Source organism: Tachyglossus aculeatus, chromosome X1 (assembly GCF_015852505.1).
Source record: "Tachyglossus aculeatus isolate mTacAcu1 chromosome X1, mTacAcu1.pri, whole genome shotgun sequence".
NCBI lineage: Eukaryota > Metazoa > Chordata > Mammalia > Monotremata > Tachyglossidae > Tachyglossus > Tachyglossus aculeatus.
In genome coordinates this window covers 24,104,070-24,127,909 of record NC_052101.1, presented here as the reverse complement: position 1 = coordinate 24,127,909, position 23,840 = coordinate 24,104,070, and the positions used below count along the sequence as shown (strand labels likewise).

The following is a 23,840-nucleotide window of genomic DNA, read 5'->3' as shown; positions in this document are numbered from 1 at the left end:
AGTTCTGACCTGAAATCAATTCTCCGCCTCAACCCTCTCCCTACATAGGTACCCCCAAATGGGTGGACGATGCTTATCACACATACACACAAACCCCTACACCCTAAGGGGGCACTAGGGCCAACTTAAAAAAACATAACCACTCAGACTAGAACCCCTTTAAAATAGCTGAGGCAAACTCTTTGGGAGGTGTTCCTTTTGCCAGAGAGAAGGTACATATTACAAAGATAAATAGCATATCATCTGCCCTACTTGTTTAAAAACAGGTTAAATTTATCTAGTTTAACAGCAGGCTGACAAAATCTGTCTGGTGGTAGAAACAATTTAAGGACAAAGATATATGAATAGATGGGTAATTACCACAAGAGTTTGAAACATTTTGTCTGTTTACCGATTGGCACTTGTTAAGCGCTCACTACGTGTCAAGCACTGTACTAAGCATTAGGGTAGAGAAAAGATACACAGTTCCTGTACTACATGGGGCTCTCAGTCTGTCAGAGGAAGGAAGATTTAGTCCCTGTTATTCAAATGAGGTAACAAGCACAGAGAGATTAAATGACTTGCCCAAGGTCACACAGCAGGTAAGTGGAAGAGACAGGATTAAAACTCAGGTCCTCTGAGTGCCAGGCCTCACTACTTCTAGGAGAAGAGTCTAGAGATTTCTGCTTTAGTTTCTAACCAAGCTAGAGTTTTCTAGACTCTGCTTCTCCTGGCTCAGTTACAAACCAGAGTGTCTTCACGTAGGCATTCAAATCTCACAGGTCTAAATACACTCCAGTGCCAAAAGTGGCTATGCAGGTAGATCCTCAGCATATGACAGATAGAATGGAGGACAGGCCCTGTCTCCAGCAGTGGGGTGTTGACAGAATTGATGGAACATTTTGGAACAGAAAGTACTGCGAGAGGAGATCATGACAAAGTGCAGGTTTCTATTGGTGATGAGGAGGAAAGACTCTTCTATTTCTGATTTCTATCCAACCCTTTCATGTTTAAACTCAGACTCTGAAAAAAAAAAATCTTTAAAAAAATTCATAATAGAAGAAGGATTCCTAAATGAATCCTAGCCAGTGCCATGTGTTTTTTATTTCCCCAAGAAAAAAAAATTTATTGCAGTGCCTACATGGATTGTTTGATTGCACAAATAGGTATTAAACACAATTTATTATTAAAAACCCACATGGAAATCGCAACTTTTCAGCCTCCCTGCTGTGATTTTACAGTTTCACCAGCCAGACCATAAATTCTGCTCCCCAAACTTTAAGCAGGTAAACCATTTCTTGCATTGTTCAGAAAGTTATGGAAATCCGACTTGCTTTCTATGAAGATGCTGTAGAACTGCCCAAAATGTCCTTGGGCTTCTCCTGTACAAGACCGTGCTATCCTGAAGCCCAAAGTGTAAATGCTTGAAGAAATTCACCATCAGAGTCACAATCAATTCATTATCATCAAATAAGCACCCACTTTCAAGTCAGTACCAACTCTCATTCCCAATTCCAACACATTTACCAGTTTACATAGCTTCAGCTGAGTATGTGGACCCATTTTTTCCACTGTTCTCATTATTCCTAACCGTACATAACAATTGTTCTACTTTTACTCCAAAAACCTTCATCTAAACCGAATCTTCAATGCCCAAGAGATGCAGGGAGCATGCTGTCCATGCTCTGTCTTCAAACAGCAGGCACCGTTCCAGCCAGAGGAATATGTCTTTCAGAGTCTTGGCTTAGTTAAAAAGACATGTTCTAACAGCAGCTCTCCGAAACAAATAGCTCCATGCCAGGAAGCTTGTCTCAAATCTCACCAACATGGATGTTTCTCTGTGGGCAGTTCGATCGAAAGCTGTACAGTGGGCTGGCAGCCTACACAGCTCTCCCTCAAAACAAAGCTTCCAACTAATCGAAACACTCACTTATCTTCACCAATCTCTGAAGCGCTCAACTCCCAGACAGTGGAAGGAAGAGCAAAGCCTCATAGCTTCTTCTTTTGCCTTAATTCCATTTCCTGCATTGGCCACACCTCAGTTAATATTTGTACAACTTTTAATTAAACCAATCCCCTGCTCTGCAACAATAGCAAAATTACTGACTGAAGCTGTGGCAAATGCATTATCCATGTTATCCAGAGTAAATAAAAACACACTGTAACGTAAGAGTCAAAGCCGTACTTACAATCTGGTTAACTTCAGGGTGTTCTGGAAAAGCAGTTCTGGAAGAACTTGGAGTTTATTCTTGTTCAGTCGTCTAAGAATGTAAAGGAAACAGAACACAAAAGGGCATTACAGGAATGTCCAAACTAATGGGAGAGATCAACACTCACCTTTCTTCTGTTCCCAAATAGCTTCTCTTATCCACTAGAGGAAATATCCTGGGAACTTGACATGACACACACACACACACACACACACACACACATCACCCCCCCCCCCCCCCATGAAGAATAAAAAGGCAGATGATTACCATAATTTTTGCACCTTTCAATGTCACTAGCCCAGCCAGGCAAATACTTTGAATTTTTTTATAAAGCAAGGGTTTCAGCCCACAAAGAATTCCATTAGGTCTTTCCCCACTTGAAGGTAACTTGTTTTTGAGAAATCCTCAGCCCAACATCTAAATTCATTCATTCATACAATCAATCATTTTTATTGAGTGCTTACTGTGTGCAGAGCACTGTACTAAGCACTTGGGAAGTACGAATTGGCAACATATAGAGACGGTCCCAACCCAACAATGGGCTCACAGTTTTTGAAGATGTTACCATTCCAGAAAGACTCCCCTGCCCCCAGACTCCCTGAACATGAGGGTTCCTGCTTATCTACAAAACTGATAAGCTTCCCACCCATGGCCAAAAATGGATGCAATAACTGGGTCAGTGTTCTGCTCGGCACAACCAGTTTCTCTTTTCCGCAACGAGACGCTCACACTTCTAGGCGACGGGATTTGCCTTATGCTTACAAAATGCACTTTCCTAAGTTCTGACACCTTTATTTATGTGGCTTGTTAGGCGCTTTTTCTGTGCTATGCACTGTTACATACAAAGGAACATAGGGGTTAATCAGATTGACCATAGCCTCTAATTCACACAGGGCTCACACTTGAAGAAAGAGGTAAAGAGAGACATGGATAAAGAAACTGGGGCCCAGAGAGGTTAAGTGGTTTACCCAATCTCACACAGCAGCACAGGGGTAGAGCTAGAACTCGAACCTGGTTCTTCTTCTTTTACTTTCCTCTCCTCCCCAACAGCACACAGCTAAACTACAGAATAAATTCAATATCCCAACCACTCTGGGTTACTATGGGGCCTTACCTAGTGTGTTTACTGTCAGCACACACAGAATAGTGGAAAAGTGTGATGTTGGGGGTGGTGAAAACCCACGTTTTTATTCATTCATTCAATCGTATTTATTGAGCACTTACGGTGTACAGAGCACTGTACTATGTGTTTGGGAAGTACAAGTTGGCAACATATTATGCTGTATAGATGCAACTAATCATGGCCCACCCCAGCTTTTCATTGACTCTTCTCTTTGAAGACTCATCACAACTCAGGGCCATGGGTTAAAGGTGTAAAGAGTAATGTATCTCTCCGAAAAGTTATGTAGTTGTCCTTCAGATTGGAAGATGATGTAACTGATGGGGAGAAATATTATCAGTGTAGCTGATAAAATCAATCTGAAACTAACAATCCTTTCCACACCATGTGCAGCTAAAGGTCAGCCTTTGCTGTGCTGCTATGTTTGTTTTGCACTGCCTGGAGCTGTTTTCATTTTTCCACTCAGTGTTATCTTGTAGAAGCCTGTGCTCCCAAATGGTTACCCCGTTTTTGATTTCTCCCTTCCCGGCTGATCTGTCTTCTGATGATCTCTCCCAACTGTCCACAGCTATACCGCAGCACTTCAGACTTCACTTCATGTAACTTTAAAATGTTCCTTCTGCCCATGACGGTTAATATTTTCCCCAGATCAGCTCCCCACAGGGTAGTAGTTTGGATATCTTGCTATGGTCCATGCTCTTCACATGTCCCTGCCAGCAGAGGTGTGATGAGACAAGCCACACTTTGATGTTAGGGGCCTGACTACATTCCAGGACCTCACTGTTTATGATTCTTTTGTTCCCCTTGATGTGAAGTGTGACAAGAACGTGGCATTGGTAGAACTGCCCTGGAAATTGAATATGATAGCTGCAGTTAAAGAAAGAATATTAAATACCTGGCTTTTGATATTGGGTTGGCACCATAGGCTATTTTTGTATCTCCCAAGGGGCAGAGTACCTTTCTAGGTTTACATTACTTCTGCCCTGCCTATCAAAAAATTTCACAACAGCATTCCCCTAGAGTGTGAGCTCCTTGTGGGCAGGGAATGTGTCTACCAACTTTATTGTATTGAACATTCCCAAGTTCTTAGCACTATGTTCTGCACAGAGTAACTACCCAAATGCCATCAACTGATTGATTCAGCTGATTGCTGGGCACATCAATCATCATTTGTGTGTAGTTTTGTCAAGTTGTGACTGGTTCATAACCTCAGCTTTCTTCAGACTAACTGGCAATCTTTGGTACATTCCTGATTCTGAGAAGGGATTCACAATTCTCTTCACGTCTTCTTGTGTGCATGCTAGCAAAGCACAGTCATCAATACACAGGAGCTCTTATATGTGTGATGAGCCTTTTCATGATGTTCTCAGCCTACTGAACTGGAAGTGTTTACCAGAAGATAAGACTCTCCCGTCCAGATTCTTAGTTAAGTCTTTCACCATGGCTGCACAGATTGAATTGAATAGGACTGGGGCCTAGTACACAGTGTAAGCACTTAGTACGGTGCTTGGCACAAAGTAAGCACTTAATAAATATGACTGAATGGAACAATCTTGCTTTACTCCATTAGTAATGGGGGAAGAACCTGAAGAAGACCTGAAACTCCTACATGAAGTGTCGTATCACGTAGTTATTCTAGTCTCTTGTCTAACCTTTCAGCACAGCCACATCTTTTCAGTAATTTCCATGGCCTTCTGATACTTTAAAAGGTCTATAAACTTCACCTAGAGCTCTCCATGCTGTTCGCTGCATTTCTTCTCTATCTAATGGATAGCAAAGATCTTGTCTGCTGGGCCATGCCTGACCTGAACCCATCTTGCAAAGATGGATGACCAAATCTTCCACCTGGAGGGAAGATGTCATTCCTCTGTCCTATTTTCTTTTTATGAAGGCTGGAAAATTGGGACCTGTCAAACCTACTTTCTGGGAATTGAGCCATCTAGATGGACAAGCTAATGTTCAGTATTCCAACCAGTTGTTGCTTTCAGCCACCCTGTTTCTTCTCTCTCCCCTTTCTGTTGAACCTGTGCTTCCTGTTCTTCCAGTGTGACCACCCCTACTTTCATAACTCTGCTTTGCTTCTTGCTTCACTCCTGAACAGCTTCTTCTGGGCTCATCATCACTCGGTCAGTGATATTTACTGAGCACTTACTATGTACACAGCACTGAACTAAGTGCTTGGGAGAGTACAAGCTAATGTCCGCAAAGATGGGGACAGTGGTGGTCTGGCAGGTAATGAATAACTGAACCTCACTGTTCACTACACAATTACAGCAGAAACAACAAACATCACTAATGAAAGTTAGTTTGGACCTAAAATCTAAATTCACATTCCTTAAGGTGGGAAACTTCTGCATTAAAACCCCTGGGTAGGAAAAACCATAGTTTGAACTAGAAAATAAACAGTAGGGACAGAAAGAAAGGAGTCATTTTGGATTCTTGCAGACGATAATGAAATAAAACCAAATTTAGCTAATGCGCATTGCATGCATCTTTACTACCCCAGAACAGAATTCCAGATTAGGCTAGCCAGACTCCATTCCTAAAAAATCCCTGCAGCCCTTCCAGCTTCACCAGTGGAGAGCCACGCACTAAGTTGCCTCATATTGGTCCCAGTGCATTTCGTTTCCCATTCCGTTCCAGGATTTATTCATGTTTACTCTGCCTATTTGGCCTGAAAGTTCTTCCATGGGGAACAGACGGAGGCTGAGGTTCTGAAATGTCGGAGTTTTCATATGGCTACCATATGAATAACCCCCACAAAGTAAAAGAAAATTCAATGAAATATCTCTCTCGACCTGATACTAAGGGCAAGTATGTATTTTTAGCTTTTCTGACCAGTGGTGCACTCTCTCTCTAATCACTCACATTGCTCTGTTTCCCAGTGACCATGCAGGCTGGGGCTGGAGGCAGGAAACTCCCTGTTTAGTACAAAGCCCAAAGTTAACTTGAGTCCAAATTGAGAAAAGTTTGCACGGGTTTTCTCACACACACAGCCTTCTTATAGCTTCAGGAAAGGGCAGAATGAAGAACCTCAGCTTGCCTCCCATCTCATTTTACCTCAGGTAAAAATCCTCTTCCTCTCTCTCTTCACACACACACACACACACACACACACACACACACACACACACACAGACACACACACACATATATGTGTATATATATATTTTAAATATATATATGTGTGTGAATGTTTATATATATATATATGGGGGGGTAGATAGTCTATCTACTCTTTTTTAATGTTACTTTCTTAACATCTACTGCATACCTCTGCCGTCACAGCACTGTATTAAATGCTTGGGAAAGTACAATACGCCACAGTTGGTAAACACATTCTCTGCCCACAAGGAGCTTACAGTCTAGAGGGGAGGACAGACTTGAATATAAATAAAGATCTTTTTGATCTCTCCAAGTTCCCAGCATTTGACTCACTTATCCCTTTATGCTTGGCCCATGTCAGTGACTAGCCCGCCTAAGATATGCTGCAGAGCCTTGGATGTCTCCTTTTGTGCCTGCAAAATCTGTGGCTAACATGGAAAAAAAAAACTAGAGAAACAAATTCCATAGTCGGGGCAGGCCAACCTTTGCCACCAGGCAATTCCTCACATTTCTCCAGTGGCTCTTGCAGGGCAGTCGTGAGGTGACAAAAAAGGTTGTGTTAATAGACAACTGGGGTAAGCAAACTTTGGCAGGAAAGTGGCAGTGAGGAATTCCTAATTCCTGTGGGGGGGGCAGGGTCAGCCACATAATATAGTTTTCCTTCCTTCCTTCCTCCCTCCCTCTCTCCTTCCTTCTTTCCTCTCTCACAAACACACACACACAAACACACACACAACAGTGTGAAATGGAGCAGCTGTGTGGACACCCAAACTCCCTCTTGGAGGAAAAAAAGAAAGAAAAGTTTCTCAAAGAGTACATAGGAGTTTCTCTGACTACGGATTTAATAATGAAATGTAAGCTTGTTGTGGGCAGGGAATGTCTGTCAATTGTTACACTGTACTCTCCCAAGTGCTAAGTATAGTGTCCTGCACACAGTAAGCATTCAACAAATACGACTTAATGAATGATGATGATGGTATTTGTTAAGTGCTTATTATGTGCCAAGCACTGTTGTAAGTGCTGATGTGATATCCATTCCTGTGACCACTTCGTTGGTGGACATGGCTTACAGGCCATCCTGGTACTTTAAAGAAAATGAACGTGTCCAGATCAAAGCATTAAAAATGCTAATCACTATCTCATGAAAGGCTGTTGCAAGGCACAACAAATAATAAATACATATGGTTAAGTTAGGGAAATAATGTAAGCGATCTGTGGCTGACATTTCTCAAGAAGAAAGTCATCAAGGTGGCATGAATTATCCAAGAGAGACAGAAAAGATTCATGGAAAAGATGGTGTCAAATCCCCAGAAGAACAAGAACTGAACTAGTAAGTTGGGGAGGAGGGGGAGTCAGAGAGGATGAAAAAGGAGTGGGGCAGGGCCTAACAGTGGCATAGAGTGAGTCCTAGAATTTAGGCTGAACTGCCATCAAGTACATTGTACAGATGAAAGTGAAGGTGGCCCTGATGGGCAGGGAACATGTCTACCAATTCTGTTATACTATACTCTCCCAAGAGCTTAGTACAGTACTCTCAACACAGTAAGCACTCAATAAATGTGATTGATTGGAAATCCAGAGAAGCAGCAGGACAGCGGCAATGGAAAGGTGATGCATTTGCAGCAGGGAGGAAGTCAATTGCACTCATGGCCACAAAAGCCAGAATCCTTTTTCCTCCATTCTGAACTCGAATCACCACCTCTGCAGAAGGGTGTGAGGAACAGGATGGAAGAGTTTGCACCCCAGAGCATTTCCAGGATGACGTAGGTGCCAACACTGTCATCTCTCTCTCTCTCCCTATTACACAGAACTTATCAGTAGTCTTTTACCACACTGTGTCATTTGCTTCATTTCATCATAAGGACTGAACTCCTTATCTTCCCTCCCAAGCCCTGCCCTCTCCCTGACTTTCCTGTCACTGTAGACAGCATTACCATCCTTCCCGTCTCACAAACCCGCAACCCTGGTGTCATCCTCGACTCCGCACTCTCATTCACCCCTCACATCCAATCCGTCATCAAAACCTGCCAGTCTCACCTCCGCAACATCTCCAATATCCACCCTTTCCTCTCCATCCAAACCGCTACTTTGCTGGTTCAATCTCTCATCCTACCCTGACTGGATTACTGCATTAGCCTCCTCTCTGATCTCCCATCCTCCTGTCTCTCCCCACTTCAGTCTATACTTCACGCTGCTACCCTTGTGCAGAAACGCTCTGGGCATGTTACTCCCCTCCTCAACAATCTCCAGTGGCTACCAGTCAACCTACACATCAAGCAAAAACTCCTCACTCTCGGCCTCAAGGCTCTCCATCACCTCGCCCCCTCCTACCTCACCTCCCTTCTCTCCTTCTACAGCCCAGCCCACACCCTCTGCTCATCTGCCGCTAACTTCCTCACTGTACCTCGTTCTCGCCTATCCCACCGTCGACCCCCGGCTCACGTCTTCCCCCTGGCCTGGAATGCCCTCTCTCCGCACAACTGCCAAGCTAGCTCTTGTCCTCCCTTCAAAGCCCGACTGAGAGCTCACCTCCTCCAGGAGACCTTCCCAGACTGAGCCCCCTTTTTCCTCTCCTCCTCCCCATCCCCCTGCCCTACCTCCTTCCCCTCCCCACAGCAACTGTATATATGTTTGTACAGATTTATTACTCTACTCATTTTATTTATACATATTCACTATTCTATTTATTTTGTTAATGATGTGCATCTAGCTTTACTTCTATTTATTCTGATGACTTGACACCTGTCCACATGGGTTTTTTTGTTGTCTGTCTCCCCCTTCTACACTGTGAACCTGTTGTTGGGTAGGAACTGTCTCTATATGTTGCCAACTTTGTACTTCCCAAGTGCTTAGTACAATGCTCTGCACACAGTAAGTGCTCAATAAGTATGATTGAATGAATGAATGAATGAATAAATCATTTCCCCTGCAAGTTTTCTCCAGGATCAAGAACCAAAATCATTTCCAAGCTGCCCCCCATAAGTTTGTGTGGGTTTTTTTTGTTTGTTTGTTTGCTGGGCAAGGTCGTAGGGAGCGAGAAGAGGAGCTGTGCTGATCCTCTGGGGAATGATGCTAAGCTGAACTTGCATAACTGTACTTTTGTTAATAGTTTTGGTTATTGTCCTCTCCCACCAGCCTCCCTTCCAGTGTGAGCTCCTTATGGAGAGGGGCCACCTTTAAGTCATTTTTCAGTGGATTCATTCACTCAATTCACTCAATCATATCTATTGAGCCCTTACTGTGTGCAGGTCACTGTACAAAGCGCTTGGAAAGTACAATTCAGCAATAGAAACAATCCCTGCCCACACAGGGGCTTACAATCTGGAAGGGGATCTTCCCAAGTGCCTTTTAATAATAATAACGATGGTATTTACTAAGAGCTTACTAAGTGCAAAGCACTGTTCTAAGCGCTGGGGAGGTTACAGGGTGATAAGGCTGTCCCACAGGGGGCTCACAGTCTTAATCCCCATTTTACAGATGAGGTAACTGAGGCATAGATGAGGCATAGAGAAGTTAAGTGACTTGCCCAAAGTCACACAGCTGACAATTGGTGGAGCCGGTATTTAAACCCATGACCTCTGACTCCAAAGCCCATGCTCTTTCCACTGAACCATGCTGCTTCATACGCTGCTTTTGTAGCATTACACAGATATTCGGCATTTAAATTAATGATGTTGATGCTCAGAGTTGTGTGAGACCGGGCAGTTCCCTTCCTGCCTAACACGCTGGGTTTACCTCCAGGGTCCAAGATTTTAGGACTCTCCCAAAAAACCTCCAAAACCTGTTTGCATTACACTTAGGTATAGCATGTTGGACCAATTTTCCAGCAATTACTCGATGTTTGTGGGAAAGCCACTCTCTCCCTGATGACTCAAGAGGGCCTTAGCTCTGACTTTTTCCATAAATTGATCTTGCCCACATGTCTATCTGATGTCATAAACACAAAATCCTTTGAGCCTATAAAGACCTTGAATGAAAAGAGAAAGGTCAATATGGAGAGTACAATTAACTTCTACTGGAATCTCATGTACAAATACTAAAAAAATAAAAACCGCAATATTGGGGTTTGCTCTTTCCAGTGCAACAGTCTTTCTTCAAGCTGATGTTTTCCCTTCAGTCACTTGGGACAGACATCAACCGAGAATGAGAATAAGAGTTGCTCTTTCACTGGTCTCCATCACCAAGAACAAAAACAGTATTAATGGAAAATGCAGTGATGGTTCATTCCCAGGGATCCCGGTAGAACTGCTGGAAAGGTCACACAGAAGGAAGGTGATGTTCACCATGATGGACTTTATCAGTGGGTATGATGAATGATGCTGAGAAGACAGGCCTTTCCGCATCATTTACATATAAAAATGAAGCAGCATTGCCTAGCACCAAGAGCATTTACGCCAGTTCTAATGCCAACCATCGCACTTGTCTGCCATGTGAGCTTGGGCAAGACACTTAACTTCTCTGTATCCTAGTTTCCTTACCTGTAAAATGAGGATTAAATACCTGATCTCTTAGTGCATGAGCCCCAGGAGGGACAGGGTTCCAAAGCCACCTTTAAAACATGGCAGCAATTTAGTTTCCACTTTGGACTGAGGTGATCATCTCGGAGCCTTTGCATTAAGATTGTCACCCCATTTATAACTGAATTCCAGCCAGGCCAGTCAACTGTTGGCATTACCCAGCTATCCACAGCTATGCCACATGGCCTGTGGTTTCGTTTCATTATATTTTATCTCTCTCACATTTTTCTCCTTTACATATTGTTTATAGCCTCCTCATAACAGCATATCACAGTGCAAGCTGCTTGGGCATAGTTTTCTCCAAATGGCGCACCGAGGAAGCGTGTCATGGGCATAGCTTAGAAACTGATGATCTGGCTGTATTCCAGATATTATGATCCTATCTTGTCATTTGATGTGAACTATATCACATTAGTGTGGCTGATAAAGCACCTCTAAAAGTCAGAAGTAGCACCTGCAACAGACTTAGGGGTTGCATTCTTGCTGAGCTCCTCTATGGTAAGGTTGACTCATATTGTACTATTCGCCAAGTCTGACACTGCTCATGTATACACTCATTTCTTTCAGCACTGAGTCTCAATGTAATCAAAAAGACATTCATTGTTGGAAGAGCAATCCCTAATTCTGTTTACACATTCTACCATAATGTGTACTACAGCCAGAACACAGAGTGGACATTATAAATGCCTTTCAATTGGGGTTGATGCTTGATTCCATATTTGCATCACTGTCCTTTTAAAAAAGAGCAATTGGGCCTTCTTGATTCAGCTTCCTGTTCTTCCTCTCTCTTGCACAACAGGCAACAAATTGCCTAAGTAGGACAATTTATTGGAGGCATTCAAATCTGGAAATGTTTCATTTATGTAGGATTTATCAGGTGGTGGCTGGTAGATAAAAGTAGTCTTCTTCAGGTTAGTTATCAGACATTGAGGTTATTTTCATTATTTTATTCTGAAAAAGTAGTTCATAATCATCCACATATCTTTTGGGGTATGCCCTAAGAGCAAATCTATTAGCATATAGGAGTTACCGAATGCCTGATTCAAAGACTTACAAGACATCCAGCACTTATTATAGTGCCTGGCACATAGTAAACACTTAATACCATTATTATTATCCTCCCCTACTGGGGTTCAAAAAGTTTCTAACAAGATCAGGATCATATTTTAACACCAGTTTGCAGAATTCTGTTTACCTCCTTCAGTACAGTTGCACAGAATACACTGAATAGGACTGGATGCAGTGGATAGCCTGCTAATTTACTCCATAGCTGACAATAACCCTCCAATTATATGATGGAATAATCTTAGGATCTTGAACATTTTTCAAGAATAACATATTGTGAATATCACAAAGAATTTAAGAAAAATAGTAGCATTTGCTAAGTGCTTATTATGTGCCAGGCACTGCCTTAAGAGCTGGGGTAGATACATGCTAATCAGGTTGTACAGTCCATTTCCCTCATGGGGATCATCTCATAAGTCAAATGGGGATGAAGACTTTAACTGAGGCACAGAAAAGTGAAGTGACTTTCCCAAGGTCACACAGCAGACAAATGGCAGAGCCAGGATTAGAACCCACATCCTCCTTACTCCCAAGCTTATGCTCTATCCACTAGGCCACGCTGCTTCTCTAGAGCTATTAATGTTTTTTTAATCTATGTGTTTCCTATATCTGACAGAGAACAAAACTCAAGTTCAGTCTGCTTTCCTGTAGCCTCAAGCCACACCGTGATTCTGAGCACAGACTTAAATTATTTCTTTCAGGCTGGTTCAAGCACCTAAGAACTTGCCAGTCCTTGGTAGTTTCCTCAGAAAGCTCTTTCATCTTTTTTTTTTTCTTGAAGTTGGTCAAAGAGTAGCATCTTTGAAATTCGGGGGCATTTCTTCAATATTCCACATTCTGAGGAAGAGCTTGGACAGATATCCAATTACATTCCCTCCAAGCTTGCAGATCTTGACAGGTACTATACCATTACATCCCAGAGCTTTGTCTGGTAACTTCTTTAAATGTTGGAGTGAAGGCCATAACTTCAAACTCTGACAGGTCAGCCAATCCTTACAGGGTTTCATCTTCGATGAAGGAAGGTGTATTACGACAATTGCTGAAGTACTGTTAATGCCTCTTTAAGATTTGTAGCCGCAACAGAATTTATTGAGCACCCACTGGGTAGAACGAACTGTACTAAGCACTTGGGAATAAGCCATTGACAGGCTTATACTCTTGAGGAGACAGGCATATACATACCTATAGGGTAATCAAATTAAACAACTGAATGTGTAGATGTGTAATAATAAACACTCACTGTATGCCAAGCATTGTATTAACTGCTGGGGTAAATACACAAGATAATCAGGGCAGACAGAGTCCTGTCCTAAAAGTCACACAGCATGCAAATGGTAGAGCTGGGATTAGAAGCCAGATCTTCTGACTCCTAGTCCCATGTTCTTTCCACTTGACTATGCTGCTTCCCCTTATATCAACATATATAAGTGCTGAAGATGGGTATAAATAAATATATGTGAAGTATTTGTGTGACAAGAAACCAGAAATTAATCAGCAAAGAAATTCATTGGAGCAAGTAGGCTTTCAAGAGGACTTTGGTCTGTCAGGTAGGGAGAAAATGGACAGCCAGCATTAGTAAAGAAAGGGAGGTGGGAGAGTACAGAATGAGGGGGAGTTAGAGGATGAACATTTTTAATGGTATTTGTTAAGCACTTACTATGTGCCAGGCACAGTACTAAGCGCTGGGGTAGATACAAATTAATCAGCTTGGACACCGTCCATGTCCCACATGGGGATCAGTCTTTATCTTAGTCTTAGTCTTGTAGAGGCAGAGTGGCTCAGCGGAAAAAGCCCGGGCTTTGGAGTCAGAGGTCATGGGTTCAAATCCCTGCTCTGCCAATTGCCAGCTGTGTGACTTTTGGCAAGTCACTTAACTTCTCTGTGCCTCAGTGACCTCATCTGTCAAATGGGAATTAAGAGTGTGAGCCCCCCATGGAACAACCTGATCACCTTGTAACCTCCCGAGCGCTTAAAACAGTACTCTGCACATAGTAATCGCTTAATAAATGCTATCATTATTATTATTATTCATCCCCATTTTACAGATGAGGTAACTGAGGCACAGAGAATCTAAGTGACTTGCTCAAGGTCACACACTAGACAAGTGGCAGAAGCAGGATCAGAACACAGGCCCTTCTGAATCCCAGGCCTGGGCTCTAGGCCAAGCTGCTTCTCTAAGCTTTTTGCTTAACAAATACCACAATTATTATTAGGAGCTGCAAATTATTGATGCATTGTTCACTTTGCTTCAAGAAGATCATTGATCTCAGACTTGTTTTCAATCAACCAGTCCTTGCATTATCTTCTGAAAGCACTAGTAGTCTCAAAGGCTGCAGTTTAGGTAACCCCTATTAACTAAGGGAATTAGAAAGATAAATGAGATTTCTTTCTCTGATGAGGCTGATTTGATGGGGTTGCAAATCTTTCTTCTATTCTACAGCTTGGAACTACCTGCTGGCTGCACATCCACAAGATCCAAATCCTCTCCATCTTCAATCCCATCTCTCCAAGATTCTCAACCTTCAATTTGAATGACACCAACAATTACCCTCAGCATTGATACTCATCCTCAGCATTTATGGATAGTCAACTGTACACTCAACTATTTATTTTGCTATTTCATCCTGACATAGACACTCAAATTACCCATCGGTTCCTCTTTCTTCCTCCTGCTCCAACCATTTGTAAATAATTCTGTAAGTCCGACTCCCATTTTAGATTTTACGGGCAGGGACGAACAGGTTCTTTGGTTTGTTGAGAAGCAGAAAGGCATAGTAGAAAGAGCATGGGTGTAGAAGACAGAAGACCATGGTTCTAATCCCTGCTTTGGCACTTGCCTATGGTGTGACCTTGAGCAGGTCACAACTTCTTGTGCCTCCATTTTCTCATTTATAAATTGGGGATTAAATACCTGCCACCCTCCAACTGAAGACTTTGAGCCCCATGAGGGACAGGAACCATGTCTGATGTGATTATCTTGCACTTAGAGCAATGTTTGGCATAGAGTAAACCCTTAAAAAAATCACAATTACTATTATAATTACTAAGTACTATTCAGTTTAGTGCTTTACACCAAGTGCTCAAATACCACTGGATTTATTAACTGATGCTTACAGATAGCTTTATTCTCCAAGCCCCGTGGCATTTGGAGGGGTAAGATGGCACTTTGCGATAAATTGACATTTCATTAATGAAATATTAGAACATGTCTCAAACATACTAAGATCATTTACGGAACTCAGTTTATGGTTCTAAATCTCAAAAACTCAAAAGGAGCCTTGCAGAAATAGAGGGTTCTATTTGTTGTCCTCTAGACTGTACCCTTGCTATGGGCAGGAAATTTGCCTGTTAATTCTGTTGTATTGTACCCTCCCAAGTGCTTAGTACAGTGCTCAGCACATAATAAGCACCTTTTAAATACCACCGATTGACTGTTGCAAGGCAATGTACATATGACTGGAGGCATGGCTTCTGGGGCATGGCATTCAGGACAGTAAGAAAATATCAAGAAAGGAAGAGACAGAAATACTTAAGAAGAAATATGTTGTTGATTCTGTTTTAAATCCTTTGGAAGTCCTAACCATTTTGTAAATACTTTGTTTCCCTTGAGAGTCCAATTGGAATATTTAAAATGGTTGAATTCCTTTTTATCTTATTTTAACTGGGATGTGGTGAGGAGAGACTGACTGAGGCAGGTTCTAAATGCAGCTGGGGTAACCCAGGTTTGAGCCATTTTGAACATAGGGCTTCCCTCTCACTCCCCATTTCAAGGAGGAAGGATTGAGGGCACCTCATCTCCACACATGCTAACAGCAAGTGGTCTGGCACTATACTCCTCTTACAGGTGCCAATCCAAAATGTGTTTTTCTCCTGGGAGCTCAGAACTGAATCTTTGAGGGAAAATTCAGTGACCCTTCCTAACACTCAACTGACCACTGAAGCCAAGACTCACCAGTTTCCCCGTGGGCATGATGTCTGACCTGATCTCAGGTCACAGACACTACTCAAGTAGTGATGTTCACAAGATGGATGATGGTAGAGCACAAAAACCGTGACTCACGAAACTAGATTGAGCAGGGCAGTCTCTGCCTTTGAAAGTCATTAAAAATCTATGATGTGGGGCAGAACTTGCCCGCTTTCAAATTCAGCCCTTCCTAAAGAGGGTCAGAACTTTAGGTGAATCTCAAGTGTTCACCATCAAGAAAAACAGACTCAGTGCCCATGGTAAGCCTGGTTCGGGGCATCGGAGAAGGAGTCTTTCCACCCCATTCACGGACCTATCTGGACTCAGGTTCCAAATTAAGCAGATTATTAATCTACTTTCCTTTCACTTATTAAAAGGACTAAATTGCAAGTACACTAAAAGGCTATCTAAGGTGGGGATGAACTGAACCATATTAATTTCCAGGGCAACTGAAACAGCGCTCTGAAAAGCAGATCCACTACTCTGTCAAAAGCAAATAACGTGTTCCTCTAATACCACTCAAAAAACCAGAGGTTATTTCAAAGACATTAAGAATGTGTAAATACCTTAACCTGATGAGGTTTCCCCCAGGCCCCCAAAAGGGGGATGATAACTTTTAGAGGAGGAAAACAATGGAATGAAGCCACTTCCATATACAATGGTACAAACATACCAGTTATTCCTGTATCAGCAGTTCATACTTTTAACTCTTTTTTGGCCTTTAGGCTATATCCGGCAAATAAAGTTATAGACAAATGTGAATCAGTTCCTCAGCAAGCTGTGTTTTACTGAAATTTAATGAAAGCGTATTGCTCAAAATTAATCTTGGTTCCAAGAATTTAGCCAACTGACTTTTGCCTTTGATGCAACTTCATAAGCATATTAATGTTGGTGATGTGAGTGAGAGGTGCATGTCTGTAAATTTATTTATATTAATGTCTGTCTCCCTCTGGAGACTATAAGCTCATTGTGGGCAGGAAATGTGCCTGTTATATTAGTATAGTATACTCTCCCATGTGCTTAATATAATGCTCTGCACACATTAAGTGCTCACAAATATGATTGACTGACTGAGAAGGTGCCATTTGGGTGAATAAGGTTGTTGAAGCTTTTCCAGATTTAATTCAAGGAACCTATCTCGATCCAACTCTCATCTCTAGATGATTAGAATTTTCCTATTCTCACCAACCTTCCTTCCTGGTGTACTTCTCCAAATTTTCTAGAAGAGGGAAAAATGCCTGGATGCTATTAAAACTTCAAGGAGGGAAAAAGGTATTATGAGTGCTTATTTGTGGATTGCAGTGTCACTTTGATCAATCTGAATCTTCTTTGCTAATTTGTTTCTCAAATTCATTTGAGCCAAGGTTGGCAGAATAGCTTAGAGTTATTGCTCACCTTCTTCCCTTCCTTCAAACTCAGTCAAATCATTCTAGTCGAACCAGAGCTTCAAGAGCATATCCACACTGGTTTGCATCTCAAACTAAATCCCAGATGTTCACTTAGTGAGAAATAAATGAATGGCCCAATCTGTGGACTGAACCAGTGATCTTTGCAAATAACTTCCAGGTGTTCTAGCATCTGCACGCGCGTGCGCTCATGCTCTCTCTCTCTTTCTCTCTCTCTCCCCATCCCGCTCTCTCTTTCATTTTTCTTGTCTCTTGCTTTCATCTGCCTGTTTCCCTCTCTCTCTGATCAGCTCTTGTTCTCTTTCTATCCATTTCTCTGCCTGCATCTCTCTGCCCACATCTTTCTGTCTGCATTTCTCTGCCCACCTCCTCATCTGTGTCTCTGTCCATCTCTCTGTCTGTGTCTCTCTGCCCATCTCATACCAGCTTCCTCCATTCTGAGAAAAGTTCCATGCACAGATTCCAGATGCCTGGGCTGACGTGTAATGGATACGGTACACTAATCTAACACAAATCCCCGCCTTTCCATCTGAAACCAAATCAGAGCAAGACTAAGTTTACAGATACATTTAGGGTATTAAATCAGTTGAAGTCTGACAGACGGATTGGGAAGCATTAGATTAGTGGCCCAGTCACAGCCTCTATAGGTAACCCCCAGTCACCTCTACTTTCCCTGCAATACATAGATGCTCAATGTGAGGAAACTACCAGTAATAAGATTTCAATATCCACATCAATAATAACTCTTAAGACAGTCAAATTTGAAAGTCAAGTGCGGTTCCTTCTCCATCTTGAAAACTGTAAAATAATTAGCCTAATAAATATTTATTAAGTGCATGGTTGGAAAGGCATTGCTCTTTAAAAATTTCTGATTCATTATACCAGTTTGCATACAGGACACCAGAGCGAGTCATAGGGGGAAGCTAATCTTGTTCTCTTTGAAGGCAAACTGGTGAAGATAGTGAATCTGCCTTACCATTTGCATGCTTCCAGAATAACAACAACAACTATAACAATAATAATAACAACAATAGCATTTAAGTGGTCATTTTGTGCCAAACACTAACACTGGGGTAGATACAAGTAGATTAGACACAGTCCCTGTCCCACAGTCTAAAGGAGAAGGAGAACATATATTTACTACCTATTTTACAGATAAGGAAACTAAAGTCCAGAAAAATTTAGTGACATATCCAAGGTCATACAGTAGGCAAATGGTGACTATGGGATTAGACCCAAGTCTTGACTCCCAATTACGTGGGACATTGTAGATTGGTTGCCAAGAAAGATCGATTGTGGTAGTTAAATAAGACTTTCTCACTCATCAATTTGGAGAGCGGTTTCCTTGCTAACTACGGTGTTTGAAGACTATTTAAGGCAAAAGCTATTTTAGTCAAAGTGATTTAAGTTCAGACAGGAGCCTAAATTCCCTGCCAAGTTCCAGATGCTAAAATTCCAGATTTTCCTAAAGAATTAGCAAAATCCACCTTGAACAAAGCTCCTTCTCACATGACCAAAATCTGATCTCTCCTCAACGATGAAGATATGGTACCTTTTGCAATGAGACACTAACTCGTCTCAGGATACTGGCACCACTTCCTAGAAACAAAATATCCTAAGTAGGTCACCTGCTGTGTGACCTTGGCAAGTCACTTAGTTTCTCTATGCCTTGGCTTCCTCACCTGCAAAATGGTATTAAATACCTTTTCTCCCTCCGTGAACCCCAGTGAGTCCGTGAGCCCCAGTGTGGGACAGGGACTGCGTTCAACCTGATTATCTTCTATCTACCCCATTATTTAGTATAATGCTTGGCACATAGTAAGTGTTTAGCAAGGACCAAAATTATGGTTGTTATGCATTGATGAACCCTCCCTTTACAACTGCACTACCAGGGATAACTTTAGGGAAAGACCTTTCCAGTCATGGCCTCCTCTGTGAATATCCAACCAATCAATCAATGCTATTTATTGAGCATTTACTAATTAAGCACTTAGTACAGTACTCTGCACACAGTAAGCGCTCAATATGACTGAATGAATGAATAATAATAATTGTGATATTTGTTAAGTGCTTACTGTCAGGTACTGTACTAAGCACTGGGGTGGATACAAGCAAATTGGGTTGGACATAGTCTCTGTCCCACGTGGGGCTCACAGTCTCAATCTCCATTTTACAGATGAGATAACTGAGGCCCAGAGAAGTGAAATGACTTTCCCAAGATCACACAGCAGACCAGTGGCAGAGCCAGGATTAAAACCCATGACCTTCTGACTCCCAGGCTCTTGCTCTACCCACCACGCCACTCTTACTGTATGCAGGGCACTGTACTAAGTGCTGGGGAGAGGACAATACAACAGAGTTGGTAGGTACACTCCTCGTCCACAAAGAGCATACAGTCTAGAGGGGAAAACAGACATTAAAATAAATTATGGATATGGATCTGTGGATAGTGCTGTAGTAATGTGAGTAGGATAGCTGTAAAGTGCTTAAAGCTAAGTATCCGCTAAGCTAAGTATCCACTAAGCTAAGTAGGTGAAGCAGATAGGAGAGTACTAGAGGAAATCAGGGCTACCGAATTGAGAATTTGACTATTCCCAGAAGCACCAAGAGACTGGAACGAGTTTCTCCCCTCTTGCCCTACCCTTACGTTTTCAAATATCAAAATTATAATATATATTATAATGTTAAGTTTACCTTCTTTTGGGAACAGACTCCAAAACCTGCACTAAAAAGTAGACCTGAACTGAGCAGTGCCCAGCTCAGTGGAGTCCTACCAAGTGTCCAGAAAATTCCCTGCAGCTGAATGACTGAAAATCTGATGGCAGAGAGAAAAGAAAAAACTGAAACAATGAACCCCAAGATGCTAATATTCTCACCGAAAAATAAGTTCACTTTCTCACTCTGTGACAGGTCTCTCAAGTACTCTGACTGTGAAGAAGATGTCGGGTCTCTGAACAAAAGCAGATCATTCATAGGGAATCCAAAGGCAACTTTTATCATTCTTATATTCCTTTTTTGGAGCCAAGTGTCTTGCTCACACTCCACTGAGAGCAAAACAGTGCTCACTTTTCTCTGACTTAAGAAAAGATCAGATTAGGTCTCATGGGATCTGTGGTATGCGGGCTAATTATTAATTAACTATCCACAAGGGCGAGCGCTCACTTTAAGACCAGACGAAGAATCTTAGGCTTGGATACCTGGGAGTCCAGCTACTGACACACCTGGAACCCATCCAATGGGACCTAGGGTTCAATCCACAGCTTGGCCACTTATTTATTTCTCACTAAAATAACATCTGGGTTTCATTTTTTGGTGACAACTAGTTTGGATAAGACCTTGAGTGGAGTTTTCACTTAGACCTTCCACTTCCCTCAGTAAGGGGCCTCAGGGAACTGAACAATTTAAGCTCTTTTGTAAGCAGAGGTGTAAATAAGAACCAACGAGTGAGAGGACAGTCTAGGGTGGAACAAGGAGCAATTTATTTATTTTATTAAAAGAGTGCAATTCCCTGACGAATTCACACAGCCCACACTTGCAAGCTGTGCAGTGGTCTCCGTTAGGAAACATAGTGTGTAACAGTTCCGGGCTCCCAGTGGGCCTTCGTTTTCCCTGCAAATACCGAGAGGAAGTTTCGAAAGGTGGAGAGCAGGGAGGCACGCAGAACAATCAAGCAGGAACTTGGGATCCTGGAGGTGGGGACCTGGGATCTCTGCTGCACTGCAGCCAAAGTGTGGTCAGGTAAACAGTGGAGAGATTTAGAGCCCTGTCACACTCACTTTCCAGGGAAACAGATTTTGGAAAACCCAAACTGTCTCCAACTGGATCATTAAACAGCAACACCTGGAAGTAGCAAGGCCTAGTGAAAAGAGCACAGGCCCGGAAGTTAGAAGACTCAGGTGCTAAGTCCAGCTCTGTCACTTGCCTGCTGTGTGACCTTAGGCAAGTTGCTTAACTTCTCTGTGCCTATCTCATCTTCCTCCTATTTAGGATATGAGCCCCACTTGGACAGGGACTGGGCCTCATCTGATTACCTATGTTCTACTCCAGTGCTTGGTACATAATAAATCACTTATCAAGTACTATTATAATTATAGCATTATAATGATCATTGACCTTTTTTTCTAAACATTACTAAAGAGCCCGATGATTCTTGCCTCACCTCATTCCAGTGATACCTCTACTCCCATTTTACAGTCATGGGAACTGAAATACAAAGGAACTGGATTTGCCCTTCAACACACCATACGCAGAATTTTATGCCTCCTCTGCCTCTCCATCGCAATGGTCTTCAAATTGTATGGTGCTTTGGCCATTTCAGAGTTAAAACCTGGCTTGCACGTCTGAATTCAAAGATACAGCCACGATAACCATCACTTTGACCAAAACACAGGATCCTGCTCCAATCAGTTAGGTACATATGAATCTTTATGTGCCCCATTCACAAATGCAAATTCACTGCTTTTCCATTTCTAGATAGGAAGTATGACCGATATTGATAAGGGAAGCATTACATGACCCCTAGTTATGAGGAGGACCCTACCTAAACTGATTATTAGGTCAGATGTAATCTCATCAGAGAAACTGTGTGTACATTAAAACATGACAAAAATTACGATTCAGCGTGGGCAATTTTACATTACAGAGAATCTAAATGACTATTTAATCTCCTTCAATGGGTACCTGTTTCCCCTGTCATGTTTCACTCTAATGAAAAGGTGCTTAGCTCACAGAAGGAGTAGAAGCCTATCTCCAAAGCAGAACAGATTTTTTTAGATCATTTAGGAAAAAAAAATTGTTGAAAAAAATGGTCAGGGATCTTGAGGTCAGGGATCACATCTACCTATTCTACTGTTCTCTCCCAAGAGTTTAGGATAGTGCTCTTTACAGCGCAAGCACTCAGGAAATACCACTGATCAATGGACTGACTGATTGAAGGAGGTAGGGGTGTTTCCTGTCCAATCACAACAACTGTGACCTGAATTTTCTTCTCAAGGCCCAACCTTTTCAGTTGGTAGGACCTGACAAACTTTGACTGCATATGACTCATAAAAATTTAATGAGGAGTCTGTTATTAGACAGTACACTGTTACCCATATATTCACCTGAGTTAGATCCCGGATGCAGCAAAAAACAAATTCAAAGAAATAAAGCCCAAAAGCTGTTAAGCATTGTCAACGCGATGAAACCAAAGCCACATAAATTACAGACGTGCTTGAGTGACTCTCTCTTTACTTGCTCTTTTCATCCTCATCACTGGGAAGGCACCTGAAATCTCAATGCTCGAGCTGCAATGCCCTGCACTGAATGTGAAGATATGTTCTTTATATCAGCCATGCAAATTACCATGGGCCCAGGGGCCTAGGAAATGAAAGGAAGAGGGCCTACCTAAAAGAAACATGGCTTCAGGAAAAATAGACTCTGTCCCAAAATGAACAATATGCTCTCTTCTGAGACCCAAACAGTACTCCTTTAGGCTACTGCTGTTCCCTGTTTTCAGATGTAGCCCTGAAATAACATTCATAATCATGGATCTGCTTTCAGATGTAGCCCTGAGATAACATTCATAAGCAGGGGCCGAACCAAGTATAATTTTTATAGCTGAAAAATTGTGGGGGGAGGTGAAGAAATGGAAACACAGGGAACGAAAGTGTTTTGGGTCCTTCTGCAAAGCCAAACTAATTGATTGATGATAGAGAACCAGTAAACAGGCAGATAATCAGAAAGCTTTTGTTATAGACTGAAGGTGCCATAGCTCTATATGGGTGCATTGTTTTTGGTCCCTGCTATAAGTCAGTGACCTGCTGTGAAAATGTTGTTGGAATGGACCCAGGTTGTTAGTAGATATCTGTAAAAATAAACCGCTTCTGCTCTGAAGCTCTGGACAGACATGCCATAGATCAAATCACTGGAATGAAACAGACTCATGTCTTTTGGTGCCGCCCTTTGCCTCACTGCCTCCCTCTGTTTAGATTCCCTTGGCGTAAACCTGCTGACCGAGCTCCTTTACAGGAGAGGAGCTAATGTTCTGAGGAAAGACAGAGCTTTCTTGCTTAACCCAGAATATCAGAAAGGGAAAAAAATACAATTAAAAACCACCAAAATAGTCAACACCATAGTTTATCTGCAACCCCATAGGGAGGACGATTGTCAAAGAAAAGTAGGGCATTATGCCTTCTAGTAAGATACTTGTGGACAGGGAATGTATCTGCCAACTCTGCAGTATTGTACGGTGCAATGTTATAGTGGACAGACCTCGGGCCTGAGAGTCAGAAGGTCAAGGGTTCTAATCCTGCCTCTGCCACTTATCTGCTGTGTGACCTTGGGCAAGTCACTTCATTTCTCTGGCCTCAGTTACCTCATCAGTAAAATGGGGATTGAGACTGTGAGCCCCAAGTGGGACAGGGGTAGTGTCCAACCCAATTGTATCCACCTCAGCGCTTTGAACAGTGCCTGGCACATAGTAAGTGCTTAACA

The 23,840-nt window shown here is 42.3% G+C and overlaps 1 protein-coding gene across 1 annotated transcript in view; it reads right to left on the bottom strand.

The window, feature by feature from the left end:
- SLIT3 (slit guidance ligand 3) overlaps positions 1 to 23,840 on the bottom strand; it is a 625,600-nt gene that overhangs the window by 530,647 nt on the left and 71,113 nt on the right. Inside the window, exon 5 of the mRNA XM_038771676.1 lies at positions 2,169 to 2,240. Within this exon, the coding sequence (XP_038627604.1) occupies positions 2,169 to 2,240 (72 nt within the window). The remainder of the gene's footprint in view (positions 1 to 2,168; positions 2,241 to 23,840) is intronic.